Source organism: Calypte anna, chromosome 1 (genome assembly GCF_003957555.1).
Source record: "Calypte anna isolate BGI_N300 chromosome 1, bCalAnn1_v1.p, whole genome shotgun sequence".
Taxonomy (NCBI): Eukaryota; Metazoa; Chordata; class Aves; order Apodiformes; family Trochilidae; genus Calypte; species Calypte anna.
In genome coordinates, this window is record NC_044244.1 from 148,591,576 (window position 1) to 148,612,652 (window position 21,077).

Here is a 21,077-nt window from a genome sequence, read left to right on the forward strand (position 1 = left end):
CTGCTTCTGCTTTAGTTCAAAGTTTTAGCTTGCAGTGAATAAGCTGAAAAGAGAGGGGATTCTCTCTTCTATTTCTTATCTGTTTATAGGGTTTTGTTGAAAATAACAGACCTGTTTCTCCAGACACCTCAGCTAAAACACCAGCAATACCTCAAATCGCATGAAAGACCTGGAGAAATAAATCTGAGGCGGTCAGTCTCCTGACAAGCTGCCAGAACCCACAGAATCTGCTCTCCTGCTGGCATCTTTTCTGCCCTTAATGTCATGTGCAAAACACGAGGTGTTGCCTTCTAATGAGGGCTTCTCCCAAACCCTATATAAACCCTTTGCAAAGCCGTGTCTACAGGGTAGCCACTGCAGAGCCAAAGCTCCAGTCTTTTGAACCACATTCAAGGCAATTAGAGACAGGGATTAAACAAAGACCCCACACCAGCATCCTCAGCAGCAAGAGGGATTATCTCGGTCAGCTGGGGGATGAAGTGAGGCCAGGTTGTCCCATGACAGAGATCTCCCTGCTCTGCTCCCTCAGTGGAGGAGCAGAGTCTACAGCAATCCCTCATGGGTGCTCTGAGGTGGCTTTTCTGGGCTGGGCTGGGCTACCTGAGCTGCTGCTGTCCCCCCCAGGTGCAGGCACAGTTCCCCCGTGTCTGCATGACAGCGGATGCCCTTCGCTTGAAGCGCTGCTGCCCAGCTTTGGGAAAAGATCCAGGAAACATCTGTGGGTCCCTGGAGGGCAGGGGACAGTGTCAGGGGGTGCAGGTGGACACTAAGCCCTGGAGTGGCCCCTACACACTTCATAATGTTGATGACCGTGAACGGTGGCCCCTCAAGTTCTTCAACCAGAGTTGTCGGTGCACAGGTGAGAGGGGCGGTGGGATGAGGGATGGATGGGTCTGCTTATCTTCCTCTTGTCCTGGATAAAGGTGATTTTCTGTCTTGTACTTTTGCTTTCAGCTAAGACTCTTGTAAGTAGCTGCACTTGCTGAAATTAACAGCAAGTTTCTCAGTCAGTGTCTGCTTCTAGGACTGATAACACTCGATGTTTATAGTTACTGCTAGAGACTGGCGTGCAGAGCCAAGGACACTGCTCAGTTCTGAGGAACACTTTACCCTCCAGAAGGAGTAAAGAGGTTCCACCTGAAACCCTCCTTTGGGGAGGACCAGACAAGATAGACCAAATTGACCAAAATTGACCAAACAGAGTATTCCATCCCATGCACGTCATACTCAGTATCAATTTGAGGGATCACAAGAGTCAAACCCCTTCCTGCCCTTCCTGCCCTTCCTGCCCTTCCTGCTTCCTCTTCTTCCCCTGTCCCTGTTTGCTTCAGCACCCTGGGAGGATTCCATCCATTCCTCTGCCTGTGCTCCTGATCCATGCCAGCCTGAATCTGTGCATTCCTGCCTCCAGCTCCCGACTGCTGCTGACCCCAGGAGTCCAGCCTGGACTTTCCCAGGGCTGCCCTACAGCCTCGGTGGTGACGTGAGAGTTATTGGGGGAAAAGGGGGGAAGGAATGTGGTATCAATTTTCCTGTATATTTGTATATATTTAGTAATTTTCCCTATTTATCATTACTGTTTCATTAAAGCTGTGTAGTTTAGTTTCCAACTCATAAGTCCCTTATTCTCTCTCCTTTCTTAATCAGAGAGGGGAGGGGGATTGTCGCAGTGAGAGTTTGATGCAAACAGATGCGAGACGGAGACTCAGTTTGATGCAAACAAATGTCCAACTTTATTGAATCAGAAGGCAATATTTATACACTAATCTAAGAGCTAATGCCACGTATACATATTGCTGATTGGTGATTTCTACATCTCGTTACACACGTTTTAACTTGATTGGCTACAAAACCTTTAGCAACAATTAACTAACAAAGCTTATCTTTCACACATTCGAGCTTCTTCGTGGATGTTGCTATCTTGCCGAGTCCCTTAATCTAATCGTCTTGCTTACTCCTTAACCTTCGAGTGTTCTAACGTGCTGTTCCTTGTGGTTACAAAATATGCTTTAAGCAGCACTGTCCTTGCACACAGCCCAAAGCTTATGTTGAAATTATCAGCAATTGTTCGGTGCTGACAGTCTGAGGCTGTACTGCCTCAATTCCCCCTTCTGACTGAACAAGATAAACTCTTTTCATGACAGGATTGAGCATCCGTTGAAAACATTGGAAGATACAAGGTAGCAATGTTAGCAAAAGCAAGAAAGCAAATGTGATTGCAAATGTGCAACCCCTTCTTTAAGTGATTGTATTGCAGCATGTATAGATTGAGAGTGATCAGAAAGATTCATACAACACATTCCATTAAAATCTTCACAAATATGACCTAAAAGCTAACAATAAAAAGAGCAGTACAACAGAATAGCACAATCAACAACCAACATATAGACGAGGGATCCCTAAGTCGACATATAAACGATCACATGAATTACAACATTAACAAAACATGTTATCAGTACAACACAATACTAAAAGGACATTTCACACTGCAGTGGAAGGACTTTAACAACTTTTTAGTATGAGGAAGTTCAGATGTCCACTGGCGCATAGAACCAAGGGGGTAGAGGAGGCTTATCCGACAAAAATTGGGGCCCCAAAAGCGTCCCCAGACCCCTCCCGGATCACAGCACGGTGGAGTCCTAGTTTCCTCCATGGCTGCCAAATTAAAACCTAAAAAGCCAAATAAAATTATTTACAGACAAAATTCCAAGCCTTTAAATAGCAAAGGCACACACACTCTTTTTTTTTTTTTTTTTTTTTTTTTTTTTTTTTTTTTTTTTTTTTTTTTTTTTTTTTTTTTTTTTTTTACTCTGTGTTCTCTGTACGAGGAGCAGTTCTCATTCTCCTCAGCAACTTTCAGGCCATGGTCTATAAAAAAAAACCAAACCCGGGGAAAGCAATAAAAGTTTGTTGGTGAATTTAGATACATTTTTAGAGGTATGGTGGGCTCGTTTTCTGAGCAGCAGCAGTGTGTGCGGGGGGGGGCGAGAAGCGGCTGCGGAGGCAGGAGTGGGAGTGCTCTCCGTACCAGGAGCAGCTCTTGCTCTCCACAGCAACTTCCAGCCTCCAAAAAGGAGTACTCATTCTCATAACTGTGTTTTTTGTCTTACTTCTCACCAATATATAAGAAAAACTAACAACCACCACTAGAAGATTAAAAAATGAAATGATATTGCTACTAAAATCTGGTAAAGTCACCCTGAAACAAAATGAAATGGTACAATTTCCTAAATCAAAACTGCAAGTATAATTACCAACCAAGTTTTTTATCTCTGTATGAAACACCAGTGTACCATGCACCACAATATGCATCAATATTGAGAACTATATTGCAATTATTGAGAAGGAATTAACAGAGTATTAATGAGCATTTTTGTGTCGTATGGCATCAACAATTGAGCAGTAAAAAGAATGTTGCAAATGAGATGACTCAAGCCGATTTCAAACTGTACTGCGCAATGACAACTTTGGCTTCTTTTACCATTTTCCAATCTAATGCAACCCATTGACCTCCTCCTCCTGGTCCCACAATCACTGGAAAACCATCGGACTCATATTGGGAACCATTTCTCCTTCAACTATAGCATTTTGAATAATTCCCTTCCATCTAGTTACTGGATACACATTACCACCTCCCCCACTACCCTCCCCTCCCCATGCTGGATCTGGAAGAGGTAGAGCAGTGGGTGTTAAAGGGTTAAGGGAAATAGGAGCAGGAATAGGGAACGGATCAGGGGGTAAAAATGGATTAGTGCTCCCTTGTTCGGGATGTTCCCTGGAGCAAAAACTAGAGTTTTTTCAGGGGTATACTCATCCTTGGTTTCCAGTTCTGTCAGCTTCTTCAGCAGTTTCCTTAGTTGCTTGTCTCCAGTTCCTTCCTTGGCTGTTGCTCTATAGCAGGCACTGATGGTGTTGACAGGTGAAGCAGAGGATTAATTGATGGCAACTGTGGTCAAGAAGATAAATCAGGCTTCCGAGGTGGAAAGGTGGCAGAGCAGTCGGGAGCCGCGGTAGGCAGGCACGAGGGAGGGAGTCTGCATTCCAAGATTCCTCGCCTGTGTTCTCCGGCTTCTCTCCCTCTGTGAACTCCGATGATTCTGGTGGTGTTTTCGGTTGCTTTTGGTTTTGCTTCTCAGTCCCATTTTAGTTTTCATCCAGCCCCCAGGGTCAAAGGGTTCTGGGTCCAAATCCGCATTCACCATAGAGGCAGTGGTTGGCAGCGGGGGGGCAGAAGGGGGAGCAGATGAAGTAGTAGACTCTTTTCCTTTTAAAGTTTCAAAAAGTGTTCGCCAAGGTACTAAGAGTTTGGCGGTTTCATTATTGCCCCGTGTAGTGGCATCCCATAGTTTAACTCCGACCTCCCAAAATGTAGGGTCATAAATAGAGACCGAATTGATGTCAGAAAAATGCTCACGAGTCCATTTTAAAAGCAGTTTTAGATCATGGCCAGGTATAACTTTTTTATCCTTATTAAGTAAAGTCTTTAAAGTATAATAAACGTCTCGTTCTTCTTTTAAATCCGTAACAAAAAGTTTCTCCAAGCTCACCTGCCAATCGCGAGGAGGTGATGAAGGTGCGCACCACAGTTACCGGCTTCCTTTCAGCCTTTTTCTTCACTCCCGAGTTCTTGGAGACCTGCGACCGGATAATCTTCAATCTTCAATCTTCTTTTTTCTTTAATATTTCTTTGGCAATTTTTAAGTTTTTATTTACAGTCTCTAGCCCGTTCTACGTCGGGGTCCACCATTTGTCGCAGTGAGAGTTTGATGCAAACAGATGCGAGACGGAGACTCAGTTTGATGCAAACAAATGTCCAACTTTATTGAATCAGAAGGCAATATTTATACACTAATCTAAGAGCTAATGCCACGTATACATATTGCTGATTGGTGATTTCTACATCTCGTTACACACGTTTTAACTTGATTGGCTACAAAACCTTTAGCAACAATTAACTAACAAAGCTTATCTTTCACACATTCAAGCTTCTTCGTGGATGTTGCTATCTTGCCGAGTCCCTTAATCTAATCGTCTTGCTTACTCCTTAACCTTCGAGTGTTCTAACGTGCTGTTCCTTGTGGTTACAAAATATGCTTTAAGCAGCACTGTCCTTGCACACAGCCCAAAGCTTATGTTGAAATTATCAGCAATTGTTCGGTGCTGACAGTCTGAGGCTGTACTGCCTCAGAGAGAGCATCTCTTATTTGGTTTAATTGCCAGGCCAGCGTTAAACCATGACACCTCTGAAGGCCAGAAACGTCCCTGGTGGCATAAAAGATCAAGAAGGTTTCATATATTATTAGTTTCCTAAAAATGGTATCACACTTATTATACTGCCAGGACTTTTTCAGAGCAACAGAGTTAGAAAAGTATTTTCTCTCATGCAGATTTCTGGGCTCTCTTCTTTGCCCCTTTAGTTGTCCCTGTATCTAGGCATCACCTTTCTCCACAGCATTTTGGGCACTTCACTGCTGCATTCAAGGCTTTGTCACTGCTAATCATGGTCAGTGAGCCTGGATCAATGTGCACTGATCAGAGATTTGTTCCTTTTGGAGTAGTACTTTGCAGCACAATGCACCCCTGTGCACTGAAAATGTGTGGTTGATTGGCCAGGGTGTTTCCCAGGGTTATGAACTAGGTCTACAACTGACCTTGATCTGAAATGATACAACCACTGACGAGGCCATCTTGTCCTTTTTCTCCCCATCTCCAGCCAGTCCTTCCCACCTGTGATTTCACCTGAGCTTCCATGTTCATGTGCTGGAGGTGAAACAGGTCAGGGAGGAGATGATGTGCTTGAATCTAACCTGGCCGAAGGGATCAGGTTTTGATAAGACCAGTTCGCTAGTGCTGGCAGGAGGCAAGGAGTAGGAAGGTGAGATCAGGGCAGAATAAAGCAGCAGGACCTTGTTCAGCAGCAGCCCTGATTGAAGGAGGGCTAAAATGAGCACAAACTGCAGCCTCAGCCCAGGCTGCTTTGCAGGGCTGCCAGGAGATGGTACCAGGAGCCAAGCAAAAAGCACATCTCCAGCACTCAAGTCACCTGCTAAGCAGATTTCAAATGCAGCCTGGGATTCCTTGCTGGAAACATCAAATTGTTTGAATTTTCTAACATTGGAGGAAGAGCCTGCTTTCTTTCAACAGCTGAACTACTTTGTTTAAAATATACCTTGGCTCTCACTATCAAAAAGCCCAGATCAATTTGAGAAGGCAGCATTGCAAAAAAATTGAGCTCACAAGGTTGTTTTGCAGCACTGTTATCAACTGAAAGCAGAGAGGTAGTGGCAGATGACTTAAATGGATAGATGGCATTACTGAAGCTCCTCAAAATAATGAAACCAGACTTTCGAGTAGAGAACGTTTTTTATCTCTTCCTTTGGCTAGATTTCAAATGCTTGTGTGGGAGTACTTTTCAAGACACCTTACAGAAAAAAATGGATTTTTTTTCCCCCTTTCATTTTAAAGGCTCTTACATACCTCCAGAACTGAAGTCAGGTAACACATATAGCCACAGACCCTAAATGAGAAGAGTGCTGGAGCACATGGGCATCTATTCTCTGATACTTAAGCAGTCTAAGTAATTGGGGCATCAAAACCTGGGAGCAGATTGAACAGCAGTGTAGACAGATGTAGTCTGCATAGGCAGACATTAATTTGCTTGTCCACTTAGTGTTAAGCACTGATATTTGATATTTGCAGGGCTGGGTCCCAACTTACATGGCCCAAATGTAGTGCCCTTTGATTCAGCCTTACTTCTGCTGCACTGTCTGCTCTCCTTGGCTCTGTAAATCTGGTTTCTCTTCCTGCCTTTTTATTTCCCTCGTATCCCACTTTCTCCTTGCAGTCTGTATTATCTGAATATTCCAGTGCTAAAACATTAAGGTGGAGGGAATTCTTAAGGGTGATTTTCAGAGAAGTTTCCTAGCTCTACTCTGCTCTGGTTGGCTTGATGCTGGATGTGAAGGCATTTCTGTGAGAACACAGAATTGCACAGCTGTGTGGGATTTGAGTTAGATCTAATGCTTTTACAATGATGGTGATCATGTCTCTGTGTCTATTAGTTGGTTTTGGGGTTTTTTTTGTTCTTTCTGTTTGTTTGTTTTTAAACTCTGTTTAATGCACTGATGGGCCGTCTACACGCCAGAGTTTTAAGAGGTGTGATGCGTGGTCTTTATTAGGCATCTAGGGTTATAGTACCTATGGCAGGTAGCAGATACTATATGTACTCATTCAAAGGGACTCAGAACAGTGCAGATTCCTGCTATGAAGGTATCTTTTTTTCCAAATGAATATTATGTTCAAACTGCATATTTGAAATGGTTCCTGGCTTATGTGAACTCCAACCCAAGCCAAGGCTCCTTCTAGCATTTTAACAGGATAAACAGTCATGTTCCAGTGCCATCTTGGAGCTGCTTAATTTATAGTTTAGACATGGTGTAAATGACAACTCCAGCTGCCATGTAGCTGACTATGTTGGGTTAGAAAGTGCCATTTAAATGTGTCACACAGCTGATGGCTCTATAATAGGAAACTTGGGGGAGCTGAGAGGAACAGGGTGCAGGATTTTCCAAAGGGGGGATTCTGGAGATCTTGTAGCAAACTACTCCATTTGAGCCATCTGCTAAAAACTTCATAGCTAAGAGTAAAAGAACCTCTGAAAATCTGGCCATTTGTTTAAGCTGAGGAAAAATGTATTAAAATATATTCATCCCAGGTCTGGGTGCTGAATATTTCTGGGTAAAAAAATTAAAAATACCAAGCACAAGCAAATATTGATGAGTGATTATTGTGGGTTAAGATTATTTTTATGTTTATTTCTCAAATGAATGTAAATTTCCTTAGGAAAATTTAAAACCCCCCATTTCTTCTCCATTTCTAGGCTTTAGCAGATAATATACTGTCTTGTAGTATAATATAATTATTCTTTCTTTGACTGGGGACAAATGTAAAAGAATAAAATTAGTACAATGGAAAGATCCAGCTTTATTTCCCACTTCTTGTATGAAGAGCCACAGTCAAGAAGAGAATTTTAAGTCTGTTGTCAGGATGGTGCTTGCTGCACATTTCACTCAATGTGTTGGTGGCAGCAAAGATATTATCTCTAGAAAATAGATGTGGCCATGGTGTGAAAGTTGCTGGGAGGTAGCAAAGAGGTTTTTAATTCATTGTATGTGTTCTACAAATGGTTTGGGTGCAACTAATATTAATTCATTTTATATAAATTCTTAAAGTGAAGTGACCTGACAGCAGTTCCTGAAAGTGTATGGAACTATGTGAAGGGAAATTTGTATATGAAGGGGTCATTTGTATTTCAATAAGGTGTGTATGTTGAATTAGACAAAATGTTGACTGTACTGGAAAAATGGACATTTGTAGCTATTTACACAGCAAATTAGGGTTTCAGTGGGATAGTTAAATTTAACTTGGAAAAATAGTGTTTTAGAAAATTTGTGAACTAATTGCTAATTTGAGTTCTAGGGGATAAAATTGTACTAATAGGATACAGATCTGGTATAACATTTTAAAAACCTAGTACAGAGGATTATTGTGAAAAAGCCCACTGCAGTCAGTCATGTGGTTGGTAGTACAGATTGTGACGGTAATTAAACAGTGACGTAGTTTAAGTTCACCGAGGAGTTAAACATAATTAACACTCTTTTTTTTCCTGCTACTGTCTAAGGTTGACATATGGACATGTACTGAGCATTGCTTCTATTTTTTCCCATAGAAGATTTTTGAGGAAAAAAGGCATTTTAATCTTTTCCCATTCATGTTAAGTATATAATCACACTGGTGATGGAAGGTTTAAATTCTATTGTTAGCTAGAAGCAAATTGCCAGTTAAGCCAAGTAGCTGATATGATGGTCCTCCCATCAAGCAAAAATGAGTTGTTGAAGTAGTTATAAAATGCACTTCATTTTACTAGGTACAGATCTTCATCATCCCACAGCCTAACAATATGTCCAAATGAAGAACTCGAAGAGACAGAAGCATAACTGTTTGTCTCACACGGTGGTGATTCTGATCCTACCTTTGGGATTTCGCAGTGTGCTTATGTTTCAGATCTAATGCAACTCCTGTTTTAATGCAATGGCTGACCAAGTCTGAAAAGGAGTCCTTTCTCCCCATTTGATAAATGATATATATTAGGCTGGGATTTGCAGAAGGAAGAAGCATTCCAGCTGCTGCTGCTGAGCTTTCATCTTGGTAAAATAAGACAAGGCAGAAGGTGATGAGTGTTGGATGAGTTCCTTTTTTTCTGAAGACACTGAGTTGACTGAGTTATTAATTTGTGTTATGCTCAGTGTCTGAAGGCAAACCATATGCTATGACTGCTCAGAGGTGGAAAAATCCTTGTTTGTAACCTCAGGCATCAGTGGGCTGGAGGAGCAGTTACAGTGGTATGTGGTAACTGCTGTTAGCATATACTAGTGATGTGTATTAACACCATGTGTCATGTTGTAAGAAGTGCCTTTTTCTCAATGCCATGGCTATGGAATGACCCACTGGGAGAAGTACCGTGGCCATGGTGCCTCCAGAAACAGACAGACTCACCCAAGTTGCCTGGGAAAGAGGATCACAGATAATGGTGAGATTAGGCATGGAAGAAGACAGTTCCTGAGATCCATCTCCAGACAACAGGGTTAGTCTGGAAGACATCCCAGAGCTAATTTTTATTTTTGCCCAGTGGCAGTACAGTGGTCATTCCTGACAGCTGTGGAATAAGCAGGGAGCATCTGGATCCTTTCCATGACATGGTCTCCTGTCTGTGTGCCAGAACAACCTCCCACACTTTATTCTCTAGGAATGTCAAGAGGTGAGAATAACCTCAGTTGTTCTTGGCATAGCCTCAGAGAGGCAATATGCTGAATTGCTATGTGTTAGTCACCGAAGGAAAAAAAATGCTAAGGCATGAATCCTTACATGCTCCTATGATCCCTGTGTATAAAAGGATCTTGAAAGGGTCTTGAAAATGTTTACTTTGTGCTATATCCTGATAGCGTGAGATTACTTTTCCTGCTCTCTTAGAGTTGTACCATTGAAGTTCACCATCACCAGTGCATTAGGCATTGAAAATAAGTTGTTAGAGGCTGGGACATACATTTCCCGTGTGGGAAGTCCACAGGGCAGTAAATGAACTTTCTGAAAACAGCAATGCATCATTTCCAGACCAGTGGCCTAGTAGGGTGCTTTAGAAACAAATGAAAAACCTGGATCTGAGCACTGCAGTCATTCCTGTTTGCAGCATGGGAAATCTCACAGACCTCCGTCAGCTTCTCACCACTTCAGCTGCTGCAGAGTGACAGTCCTGTGGTGCATGGAGTCTGCTGGAAGAAAATGGCAAAAAGCAACCTTCAGTTTCATGAAGGGTTTGTTGTTGAGTGCATTTCTGACAAGAGAGGATTGCCAGGAAGACCCAAGGCCATTACAAAAACGCTCAACACAATCAGCAGAAATACTGCAGTGTGAAGCAGCACTTGTCTGGAAATCAGCTCCTCCTGTTTCTCAGCTTGCTTTTCACTGCAGTCTTCCTTGCTACTCAGTAAAAGCCCATGTCCCACTGAAATGTCTGGCATGGAATGGACCCCTTGGATCTACTCATAGATCAGGCAGTTAAGGGAGAAAAATTCTGCAGTGCATCAAATGGATATAGTTAGCACCTGCCAATGGGAAACAGGTGAGAAGTTACTGGTCTGTCTGGCTCCAGATGCCATAAAGGTAGAGAAAAGGGATCTGTTTCTCGCAAAGCTGACTCATCATTTCAAGCTTTTGCAAACTTTCTGTCATAGGCTGAGAAGGTATGTTGAGTATACCCGAAATATGGATGTTTTCTAGTAAAATGATCTCGGGCATCAAGAGCCATGTGGCATTTTGGAAGGCTTGGTTGTTGAGGCGTGAGCATATGTGTGTGGGGTCAGAGGGAAGGTGGGGTTAAGGATTCTCAGTGCAGGTTTTGGAGAACTGAGGGGTAATCCCAGAGGATCTCTGGTTGTTCCTCTGCTTCCTCATTCCCCTGGCACCAGTACCCACTGTCCTGCATGGCTGCTGGGCCCTGCAGCCTCCCTGTCTGTGGACAGCAGATATCTGCTGCAGAAATGGTCTTTCCCTGCCACCCCCAGCAAAGGCAAAGCATGCTGCTTCAGCAGACCCTTTCTGCTGCCCCTAGCAGCCTGCCATGCTGGGAGAGAGGCCATGCTGAGAGCAAGATCTGCTTTCTTGGGCTCTGCCAGCAATTTAGAGCATCCGAGTTAATAATCTAGAGTGGACCTGACTACTTGCCTTAGGGAAGATGCCAGATGGGAATGATGCTACTTCAGTGTTTTGCAGGCTCTTATTGCAGCACCATTTAATAATGCTCATAGTGTGACCAGCAGCACCCCTGGTGCTTGTCTTCGATTGTCTTGGGTCCCAATTACACTGTTAACAGATGTTAGTTTTTCCTAGGTTTTGTCCTTAAGGGAACTGCTTTGTTTGGGGATTTTTTTTCCCCCTGTGCTTAAGGATCCAAACGAGCAGCCCCTTTTTTGAGCTTGATCCTGGAAATCTGGAAATACTCGAAAGCCAAGCAAAGCAATTAATCACATGCTTAACCTAAGGTGCTGAGCTCTCTGTTTGGTGCCTCTCCTCATGTGCCTGAGTGCTTCATGGAGCTCTTAGCACCTTCAGGTGTCAACCCCCCTACACTTCACCACTTCACCTGCCCAGCCAGCTGAGTGTGATTCTTGGCTGTGGCTCTGGGAAGGAAGCCATCCTTCTGGTTAAGGCAATTGGCAAAGCTTCCAGTATGCTCAGCTGCTGTCCCTTCCAGGAACTGGCATCTCTGGGGAAGAAGAATGCTAATCCTTAATTCTTCTGCATTTCACTGTTAAGTTTTCCCTGCTTCATCGTGTCGTGACTGCTCTTTCTCTCTTGGTTCAGGAAACTTTGCTGGCTACAACTGTGGTGACTGCAAGTTTGGCTGGATTGGCCCAGATTGCAACGTGAGGAAGCCACCTGTTGTCAGGAAGGATGTCCACTCCCTGACAGCAGAGGAGAGAGAGCAGTTCTTTGATGCTTTAGACCGTGCAAAGACCACCATTCACCCAGACTATGTCATTGCAACACAGCACTGGAGAAGCCTGCTTGGTCCCACTGGAAAGGAACCACAAATTGCCAACTGTAGCATTTATAACTACTTTGTTTGGCTTCATTACTACTCAGTCAGAGACACACTTTTAGGTTAGTTCTTTTCTTAGAATCATAGAATCGTTTTGATTGGAAAAGACCTTTAAGATCATAAAGTCAAACCATTCATGTAGCACCCTGCCAAGTCCACCATCAAACCATGCCCTTGAGCACCTACACCTCTTTTAAATACTTCCAGGGATGGAATAACAGATAAAATTTTAGACAATAAGACTGCTTCTTAAAACCAAATACACTAAAGTGATAAGAAATCTTCACAATATCAAACTTTTTGGAGAATGTTAAATTTTGAGAAGCTCTGAAGCGAATATCCACAGAGGAGATTTTTTCACTTGTACCATATGAGTTCTGATGTGTGTGCTCTTTCCAAAGATACACAACTGCAAGTTTTTGTTTAGCTCCACTCCAGGCAGCAAACACAATAAGGTACTACTTTCTTTTAAGCCTCACTTTGTGCCAAAGTGCTTCTTTTATCTTCCCTTTGTAGGACCTGGCCGCCCCTTCAGAGATATTGATTTCTCCCATCAAGGACCTGCCTTTGTTTCTTGGCACAGGTACCATTTGCTGTTGCTGGAGAGAGACCTGCAGGTTAGCTGAACAGCCTTTCCCTTTCCTCATGCAACTTCTGCCTTTTACTCTCTGACTTTGTTGAGTGAGCCAAGGGTAAGCTATTTCCTAGGACAGATTCTCACCCAGACTCCCAGGAGTGTTTGCTCATTGATCCTTTTTGTTTAAAGGGAAATTAGTGCTTTCAAGATACTGAGGACTGAACACTTTCTCACTGTGAACAATGATGTGAAGGTTATCATGGAGACATTTTTCTTCATCTCCACAACAGAGGACAGAACATGTGAAGTAACAGAATTTATAAATAGAATCAAAGCAACACCTACCTGTAAAACCTGGTAGTAGACATTGTCTCCTGATGTTGAAGATGCCCTCATAACAAAAGAAACTCTGAATATTACCCCCTCTAAATGTGCTGTGCTATATTTTTGAGGCATGCTTATATTTATGATACATCTTTTGAAGAAATATATATTAACATGCATGACAGCCAAATGCTGAAGCATTGACCCATTTCCATTTGCATTACTTCTACGTTGTCAATGTTGCTGTCTTTCAGCCTTACATGGCTGGTATCAAAATAGCTACAGAATCTTGCTTCTGTGAAATCGTATCTAGCAAGCAAGTACAAGGAAATACTCTGTATTCCCCTATTAATACAAGCTCAGTTTCTTCCCCAGGGCTAACTTTTCTGGCACAGAAGGCAAACCACATGCACAATTTTACCTGTTTACTCACTTAACATTCCTCAGAAAGCCTCTTATCATAGAATCATAGAATGGTTTGGGATCCTCTAGTTGGGAATGATTCGGGTTGGAATCATCCAGTTCCAACACCCCTACATGGGAAGGGGCGCCTTGCACCAGACCAGGTTGCTCAAGGCCCTGTCCAACCTGGCCTTGAACACTTCCAGAGAGGGGGCAGCCACAGCTTCCTTGGGCAACCTGTTGCAGTGTCTCACCACCCTCTAAAGAATTTCTTCCTAATATCTAACCTAAATATCCTCTCTTTGAGTTTTAAACCATTTCCCCTTGTCCTTTCATTACACACCCATGTAAAAAGCCCTACCCCAGCTTAAGCTCTTAATTCCTTAAGGCTGGATTCGTCTCTTCTACTGCTCTCCCGCCTGGTGTCTGAGTTGTTAGAGATCCTAACATGGCCAAGAGAAGTACAGGCCAACAGCAGAGTAACTTGTGACAATGTCTTCTCTAGGACTGACCTAACACCTCAGTCTTCTGAAAGGAATCAAAGAAGCATTGTAGCATGTGTAGTTGAAATGCAGAATGAAAAGCAGAATATTCTGTGAAATATCCAGTGAAGCAATTTGCAGGAGTCCGTTTCTTCCTCTTTCCTTTGAAGATGATTCCCTGCTAACACGTTTCTGTCCATTGCAGCAACTGATGGGCAACGAGTCCTTTGCACTGCCCTACTGGAACTTTGCCACAGGTAGAAACGAGTGTGATGTCTGCACGGACCAGCTCTTTGGAGCATCACGGCTGGATGACTCAGGGCTGATCAGCCCAAGCTCCAGGTTCTCCCGGTGGCAAATAGTTTGTAACAGGTATGAGAATATCTAGGGCATGCTTGAATACTGACCAAACCTTGCTTACATTCAGTATTGAGAGCCTGAGCCCCTCTTTCAGTGTGAATGGCAGGAAAAGAGCCATCACAAAGAGAATCACAGAATTATCAGTGTTGGAAAGAACCTCTGATCTAGAGATCATCATTCTAGTCCAACTACCCCACTAAAGCAGGATCACCTCAAGGACACTACACAGGACTGTGTCCAGGTGGGTTTTAAATGTCTCCAGAGATGGAGACTCCACAGCCTCTCTGGGCAGCCTGTTCCAGTGCCTTGTCACCTTCATAGTAAAGTTTTTTCTTATGTTTAAAAGGAACTTCCTATGTTCCAGCTTGTTCCCATTGCCCCTCATCTCATCACTGGGAACTACTGAGAAGAGTCTGGTTTCATCTTCCTTGCACCCACCCTTTAGGTACTTGTAGACATTAATAAGGTCTGCCCTCATCCTTCTCTTCTCCAGACTAAAGATGTGTTTTAAAACTGGGAATCACTGTTGGTTTGTGTGTACAGGGTTCTGTGTAAATTTTCTCCCCTGGTATGACAGAAACATATTTTTTTAAAGATGATTCTTTTGCTACAGGATTGTAGTCAATTCAACCAATTTGAGGATGCCAAAAGTCTGAAGAGTTTGGACATTGGAAAGTATCTTTTTAAAGAAGAAATGCCTGCTTGTTGGTTCTCTGTAACAAACACCTGACTGATTTTGGCAGCAGAAAGAGAAAACTGTTTTGCTATAAAAGAAGCCAGAGATAGGCTGAAAAATCTGTTTCCTTGTATTGGATGAGATCCTAACCCTGATATATTTAGTGCAGCTTGGGGACTGACTTCGAAACAGCTGAGACTTCACAGAGAAAACAACACAGACACAAACTCATGCTTGCTGCCAGCTCTCTGTGGGCACATACTGATTCGTTGTGAGAGCAGGGCTTTGATGGGGATTCACATGCAGGTCTGGGGCACTATGACTAAGATGCTGCTGCTGACAGTACTCATATAACATTCTTCTGTCAGCTGCAGGGCAGCATGCAGCCACTCAGACAGAGGTACCAAGAGCTCAGGGCTTTTCAAAAGAGCCTCTTTCTCTGGGTACCTAAAGACCTATTTGAAATTCTAGCTTTAGGCGCCAGCTGGCTTTAAACCTTGCCCCTTACTTTTTCTCTAAGATAAATAGGGCTTTGTTTTTTCTTTAAAACTGAAGTGACTAAACTTTTGCCTTGCCAAGGTTAAACAGAGAAGGGCTTTCGTTTACTTCAGTAGTTCCTGAAAATGCCATTTTATTTTATACTGAAGAGTGCAGAACTTTTTCACAAGTATAATGCTAATTTTCTCCTCCTCATTCTCTCTTTCTCTCCCTGATATAAATTACTTGCTCGCTGTTAACTAGCAGGAAAACCCTGTCCTTCAAACGCTGAAGAAGAGGATGCAATCCATTGTGGTTGTTTTTTTTCTAAAAAGGATGAGGGATGGAAAGTGAAATCCTTTTTTTCTGTTTTTTCTTGCATTTTCTTAGCCCACCTCACACTGAAACTTTCCTGTTTATTTTTCTCTTTGTTAAAAGTTAAAAAAAACATAGTCCTTACTCAGGACTGAAAGTTTTTCCATTCAAAGTTCAGAAAACTCTCTGGCAAAAACTATCTTCCAAAGCTCTTGGGAAGGGAGTAGATGTGAAGGAAGTTGTGCTTGCCTTTTCTAAAGTGTCCTCTCTTTGTGAAGAAGGAGCCCAGCAAGTTTTGGTCCAAACAACTGAGAGTCCAGAGAGGCTACAGAGCCATGGAAATTCATGGCATCGTGGCAGGCTGCAATAATTTCAGTTCCCAGGGAATGAACTGAAAAGGTGTCAGTCCTTAAGCCCTGCTCTTTCCCTCTTTTTTTGCCTATGGGAGAAAAACCAACAAGCCAGGTGTCATCATCTTCTTCTGACTTGTGTTTCTGCCTGTTTCATGCTCAGCTTGGATGAGTACAACCGTCTGGTGACATTGTGCAATGGGAGTGGCGAGGGGCCCCTGCGGCGGAGGCCACCTGAGGGCTCCGGCGAGCATCTGCCCACCGTGGAGGACGTCAGGAGGTGCCTTTCCCTGCAGAAATTTGACAGCTCCCCCTTTTTCCGCAATTCCAGTTCCAGCTTCAGGTTTGTCCTTCGGCTCCTCCAGAGCCGGCTGAGTCATGTATTTTCTTCATGTGAGCATTTGTCAGCAAAAGGTGGCTATTGATGCTGCTTTTACCCATTGGCAGGAATGCGCTGGAGGGCTTCAATAAACCAGGTGCAACCCTGAACTCGACAACGCCGATGATGAGCCTGCATAATTTGGCTCACTCCTTCCTGAATGGGACCAGTGTTCTTCCTCACGCTGCTGCCAATGATCCCATCTTTGTGGTATGTCTTTTTCCCCCAGGCATGAGTGGCAGTGTCTGTGGCTCAAAAGTACCTATCTCACCAGATACATGCAGAACAGAAGTAGAGTGAATTCCCTACACAGAAGTCCATTAAATACGAAAGGAAAAAAAAAAAATCTTTCACCTTTCCTTGAACATCACCACGCCTACGTAATGGTGAGACAAAGAGAAATCTCAGGGTGATTTGTGAAATAGAAAATAAGTTTTTAGGGAGAAGAGCTGCTTTTCCAAGTCATGTTGCCATGAATCCTCTGATAAGCTGGTATCTAAATTTAATTCCATACACCAAGACAATTTTATAGCAAGGAGAAAAACTGAGAGGGCTTAGTTATTTTAGTAGCAGTTGTCTGAGTAGTGTGTTTCTTTGAAACTTCACAGGCTGAAAGGAAACACACTGAATTTCAGGGAATAGAATCAATGCGGTTTCACTGGTGCACTGGCACAGCACTGCCCTGCAAGGAGCAGCACAAACAGGAAGCAGCAGCAGTGTTCAAATGAAATTGTTGACTTTGCTTACACATCTTTCTCTCCTAATAAACTATGCCAATTTATTTTCCTCACTGTTAGATTAAACCACAGTGATTACACAAAGGATTTTTAATACAATTAATTTCTTTCTTACCTTTATTTTAAGATTGTGATCTTTTGTTGGTGAAATTAGCCCAGATAACTATGTAGTGGTTCTCTAGCTTATTTCCTTAATAATTATTGAATTCCTATGTTAATTCCTTTCTTTCACGATGAAATCTTCATTTCATTATGCTCTAGTTTTATATGCGAGATTATTTGCTGTCAGATATTTTCCGTTCTTTTTCAGGGCTATAATTAAAAAACAGGAGTACATCGGAAGTTAATTTTTACCACCACAGACATTTGTAGTATTTTTCTGAACTCAGGTTAGAAACAAACTGAGTATATTAATGCTTTCTATACACATAAACTCAGTGGGCTAGACCTGAGCATATTCAGGGGTGCCTGGAGATGTGGAGCTGGTGGCACACCATAAAATGAGCATGAAGGAGTCAGACTTCCTTCAGTTTTTTCCTAACAAAGAGATAAGAGAGGGCAAAGTATGTTTGAGAGGTACTTTCACCTGAATGAGCTCAGTGGGCCCTCACCCAAGAGGACAGACCTGCCTGTTCACTGTCAGCTGATATTAAACTGTTTGGAGAAAGGGCTTTTTATGAACAACCAACAATGAGGATGTATACAGCAAAATGTCCAGTGCAGGAGATAATTTACTCCATTCTTATTACGCGCTTTCCTAGTTTCCCATTCTGTAAATCCCACCTAAATTAGATTACACCCTTCTACCTCTTTCAAAAGGTGCTGCCACCTCAGGTGAGAGGGTTTTACATGCTGTTGAATTCAGAAAGAGCTTAATAAATGCGTGTGTCTGTGCCTGGATCTGCAGGTTCTTCACTCCTTCACTGATGCCATCTTTGATGAGTGGATGAAGAGGTTTAACCCCCCTGGCAGTGCCTGGCCTGAGGAGCTGGCCCCCATTGGCCACAACAGGCTGTACAACATGGTCCCTTTTTTCCCTCCTGTGACCAACAATGAGCTCTTCCAAACCGCGGAGCAGCTTGGCTACACCTATGCCATTGACCTCCCAGGTGGGTCTCAGAGAAGTGGAGGCTGTCCCAGGCCTAGCGATGGGATAAGCTCATGTTTTCAAGGATGCAGGAATATGGAAAATCAGGCAACTTTCACAAAACTCATGGATCTTTTCATCTGCTCGCTAGCAATCTCTTACTGTAGCACGCAGAGGTCGTCGCAGCTTTCCAGGTGAAATGAGTAACTACAGGAATGCACATAGTTTGCTCTGCTGCAAAAAGGCATCAAATTGAAGGGCTCCAGCACTGACAACAGTGCTTCTTTGGGCATGAGCCTGTAATTTTGGCTCCTGTTCCCTGCACTGTTTATGTCTGTTATGGGATCCTTTAATCTACCAGAGGTCAAGCACTCTTGCCGCGTTGATTGTCTGGTTCGTGCCGGTCATTGCTAAATATTTGGTTTGCACAGGGCCCTGAATAATACTGTGAATCTCATTAGAGATGAACTGCATTAATATTTGGATACCCTGGGGGGGTGTACTTGGGTGTTTTGTGTTACAAACCTCCAATTTTAAAGATCTTCCATGTTCATAGGTATGATGTTACTTGGGTTTGATTATTTGTTTGCAATTGCCTTTGACACAAGTCAGATAAAGGCAAAAACCAGGAAAGCAAAGTATTGCTGCACAAAATTCAAAATTTCCAACATGACTTACAAATAGTTGCAAAAGGCACAAGGGTAAGAAATACATGAAAACCATGCTTCAAGCTGCTTTATGGGAATCTACTGTTGAGCAGTGTCTTTCTCCACCTCAGTATTCCTTTGAGAGGCAGTACGTGTTTATCTAACTTACGTGGCCAGCAATTTCTTCTAAATGCTTACCATATATCTGGGGTTTTAATCTGTGGAGACTGTTTAAAGGTCTACAAGCTTCAAAAGATTTAAAACCTTGTCCTCAGGCTGCATTTGTGCAGGGAAGCTCTGACTTGTGGAGGCATTCTGGCTGATTCTGCTGCTTTTATCGAGGGTGTCCCCAGAACTGCCCCATAAAATTTAATCTTCCCGATTATGTAGTTAAAATTTTTCACCATTTGGACTACTGTCCTCCCACCTGCTTTGCAAATTCTGCTGCCTATTGGGCATGAGGTATCCAGAGAGGAACAAAGGCAGCTTGTGATTCTGCTGCCTCTCCACTCCACTAAATAAATTTCCATCCCTCTGTGAAGCAGTGTATCTATCTCTGTCTGAATTGTCTGTGTTCAGACAATAAAGTTTTTACATACAAACCCTCCTCTTTTATATAAATATATAACTTGCTAATTCTACTTCATGTGAATCAACTTCATTAGAAATCCACATACATTGTTGATGTTATAGCCAACATTGCTGGCTTTTACTTGAAAGATGGTAAAGGTGTAAACAATTCCTTTTTGGGATCTTGCTTAATTTGGGCATGATTGATAGAGAGATATCTGATAGATATGATAGAAATAGCTGTTGGTAAAGACTGCAGACTGAGGCACAAAACTTTTACAGTCAGTGTGACATCTCCCCGAGCCATCTGCCTCCTTAAGCCTGTATGTCTAACTAACTTGTAAATACTTTAAATCCTTCTGAGATATTTTTGTGACTATTTAGTCAAATGTAATTATTTCCATCTCACTATATGTAGCATTTTTCAGAACAGGAAAGCAGGCAATTTTTCTTCTGAAACTTTAAATGAATTCAGCCACGTGGAGCAGTATTATCATAAGAATGGGCAACATTATCTTAGAAGATGGCGGTTCCCCAGAAATGGTTCAAAATCAGAGGATGTGATCTTGAGCCAATCAGCAGAACTGCACTATTGTTTTCAGTTAAAAGTTTGGCAGTGGGCTGCTTTGTGGTCTTTAGGAAAATTGGAAGGTTTTCTATTGACCAAAATAGCTTGGAAACAGCTATGCTGAAATGCCTTTATATAAAGAATGGCTTAAGCCATTCGTAATTTTGGTTAAGTTAAATAAGGATATGGTCTCTTTGTCATGTCACATAATCTTTCCTGTTCACTTTAATTTCTATGAAAGATTGAAAGTTAAATGCTGCTGTAGAGTTGTCTGTCAGGAAACACCTCTGGCTTTGGTATGGATGTGTTACATGGTGCATTAGCAGCTTCCTCTGTGGCCAGAGGGTCACTGAAGCAATCATCATCACCAGGCTATGGGATGTATTCTTTTGACTGTGTGATTTGAAAAAATGGAATTATGGGCTCACTTCAGACATTTCATATTTCCAGGTTCCCTTGAAGAAAGCAAAGCGTGGGCTGTCATGGCTGGATCCACAATTGGAGGAGGGCTCACAGCTCTGGTTGTGCTTGCTCTGCTGTTTGTGCTTTTCCAGCACCGAAGGCAGAGAAGAGGTTTTGAACCACTGATGAACATGAGCTTCAGCCCCCAAAAGTACATGGGAGAGGCCTAGTGCCCTCATTTTGTTTCTTTGCTGTAGGAAGTAACCTTGATTGCCTTATCGAGCTTTTAGCTGAGAGTTTATCACACACTTCTTTGGCAGGTGACTACAATGTTCTCATCCAGGTTTTCCTGTTACCTTGTGAATTGCAATATATGGAATCTCTGTTTCCATACGTGCAAGGCCCAAGACAGGTTAGACTTTTCTTGCTACCAAATGTGACCTGGAGTGCCTGACACTTTTACATCATCCTCTATAGATTTAGAACAAGATGTCTAAGAATTCAAATAGAAACAAACCAGCTTGAATAACCAAGATCATTTTTCACTTCAGTGTGGTTTTGATTTTG

The 21,077-nt window shown here is 42.7% G+C and overlaps 1 protein-coding gene across 1 annotated transcript; it reads left to right on the forward strand.

Moving 5' to 3' along the window:
* The first annotated feature begins 373 nt into the window (after positions 1-373).
* Positions 374-20,830, forward strand: DCT (dopachrome tautomerase). The gene is made up of 8 exons (XM_008490309.2): positions 374-859; positions 11,920-12,219; positions 12,674-12,774; positions 14,148-14,314; positions 16,284-16,463; positions 16,568-16,709; positions 18,144-18,345; positions 20,559-20,830. The coding sequence occupies exons 1-8, from the start codon at positions 559-561 to the stop codon at positions 20,738-20,740; spliced, it is 1,575 nt and encodes a 524-aa protein (XP_008488531.2). The 5' UTR covers positions 374-558; the 3' UTR covers positions 20,741-20,830.
* Positions 20,831-21,077: the final 247 nt, after the last annotated feature.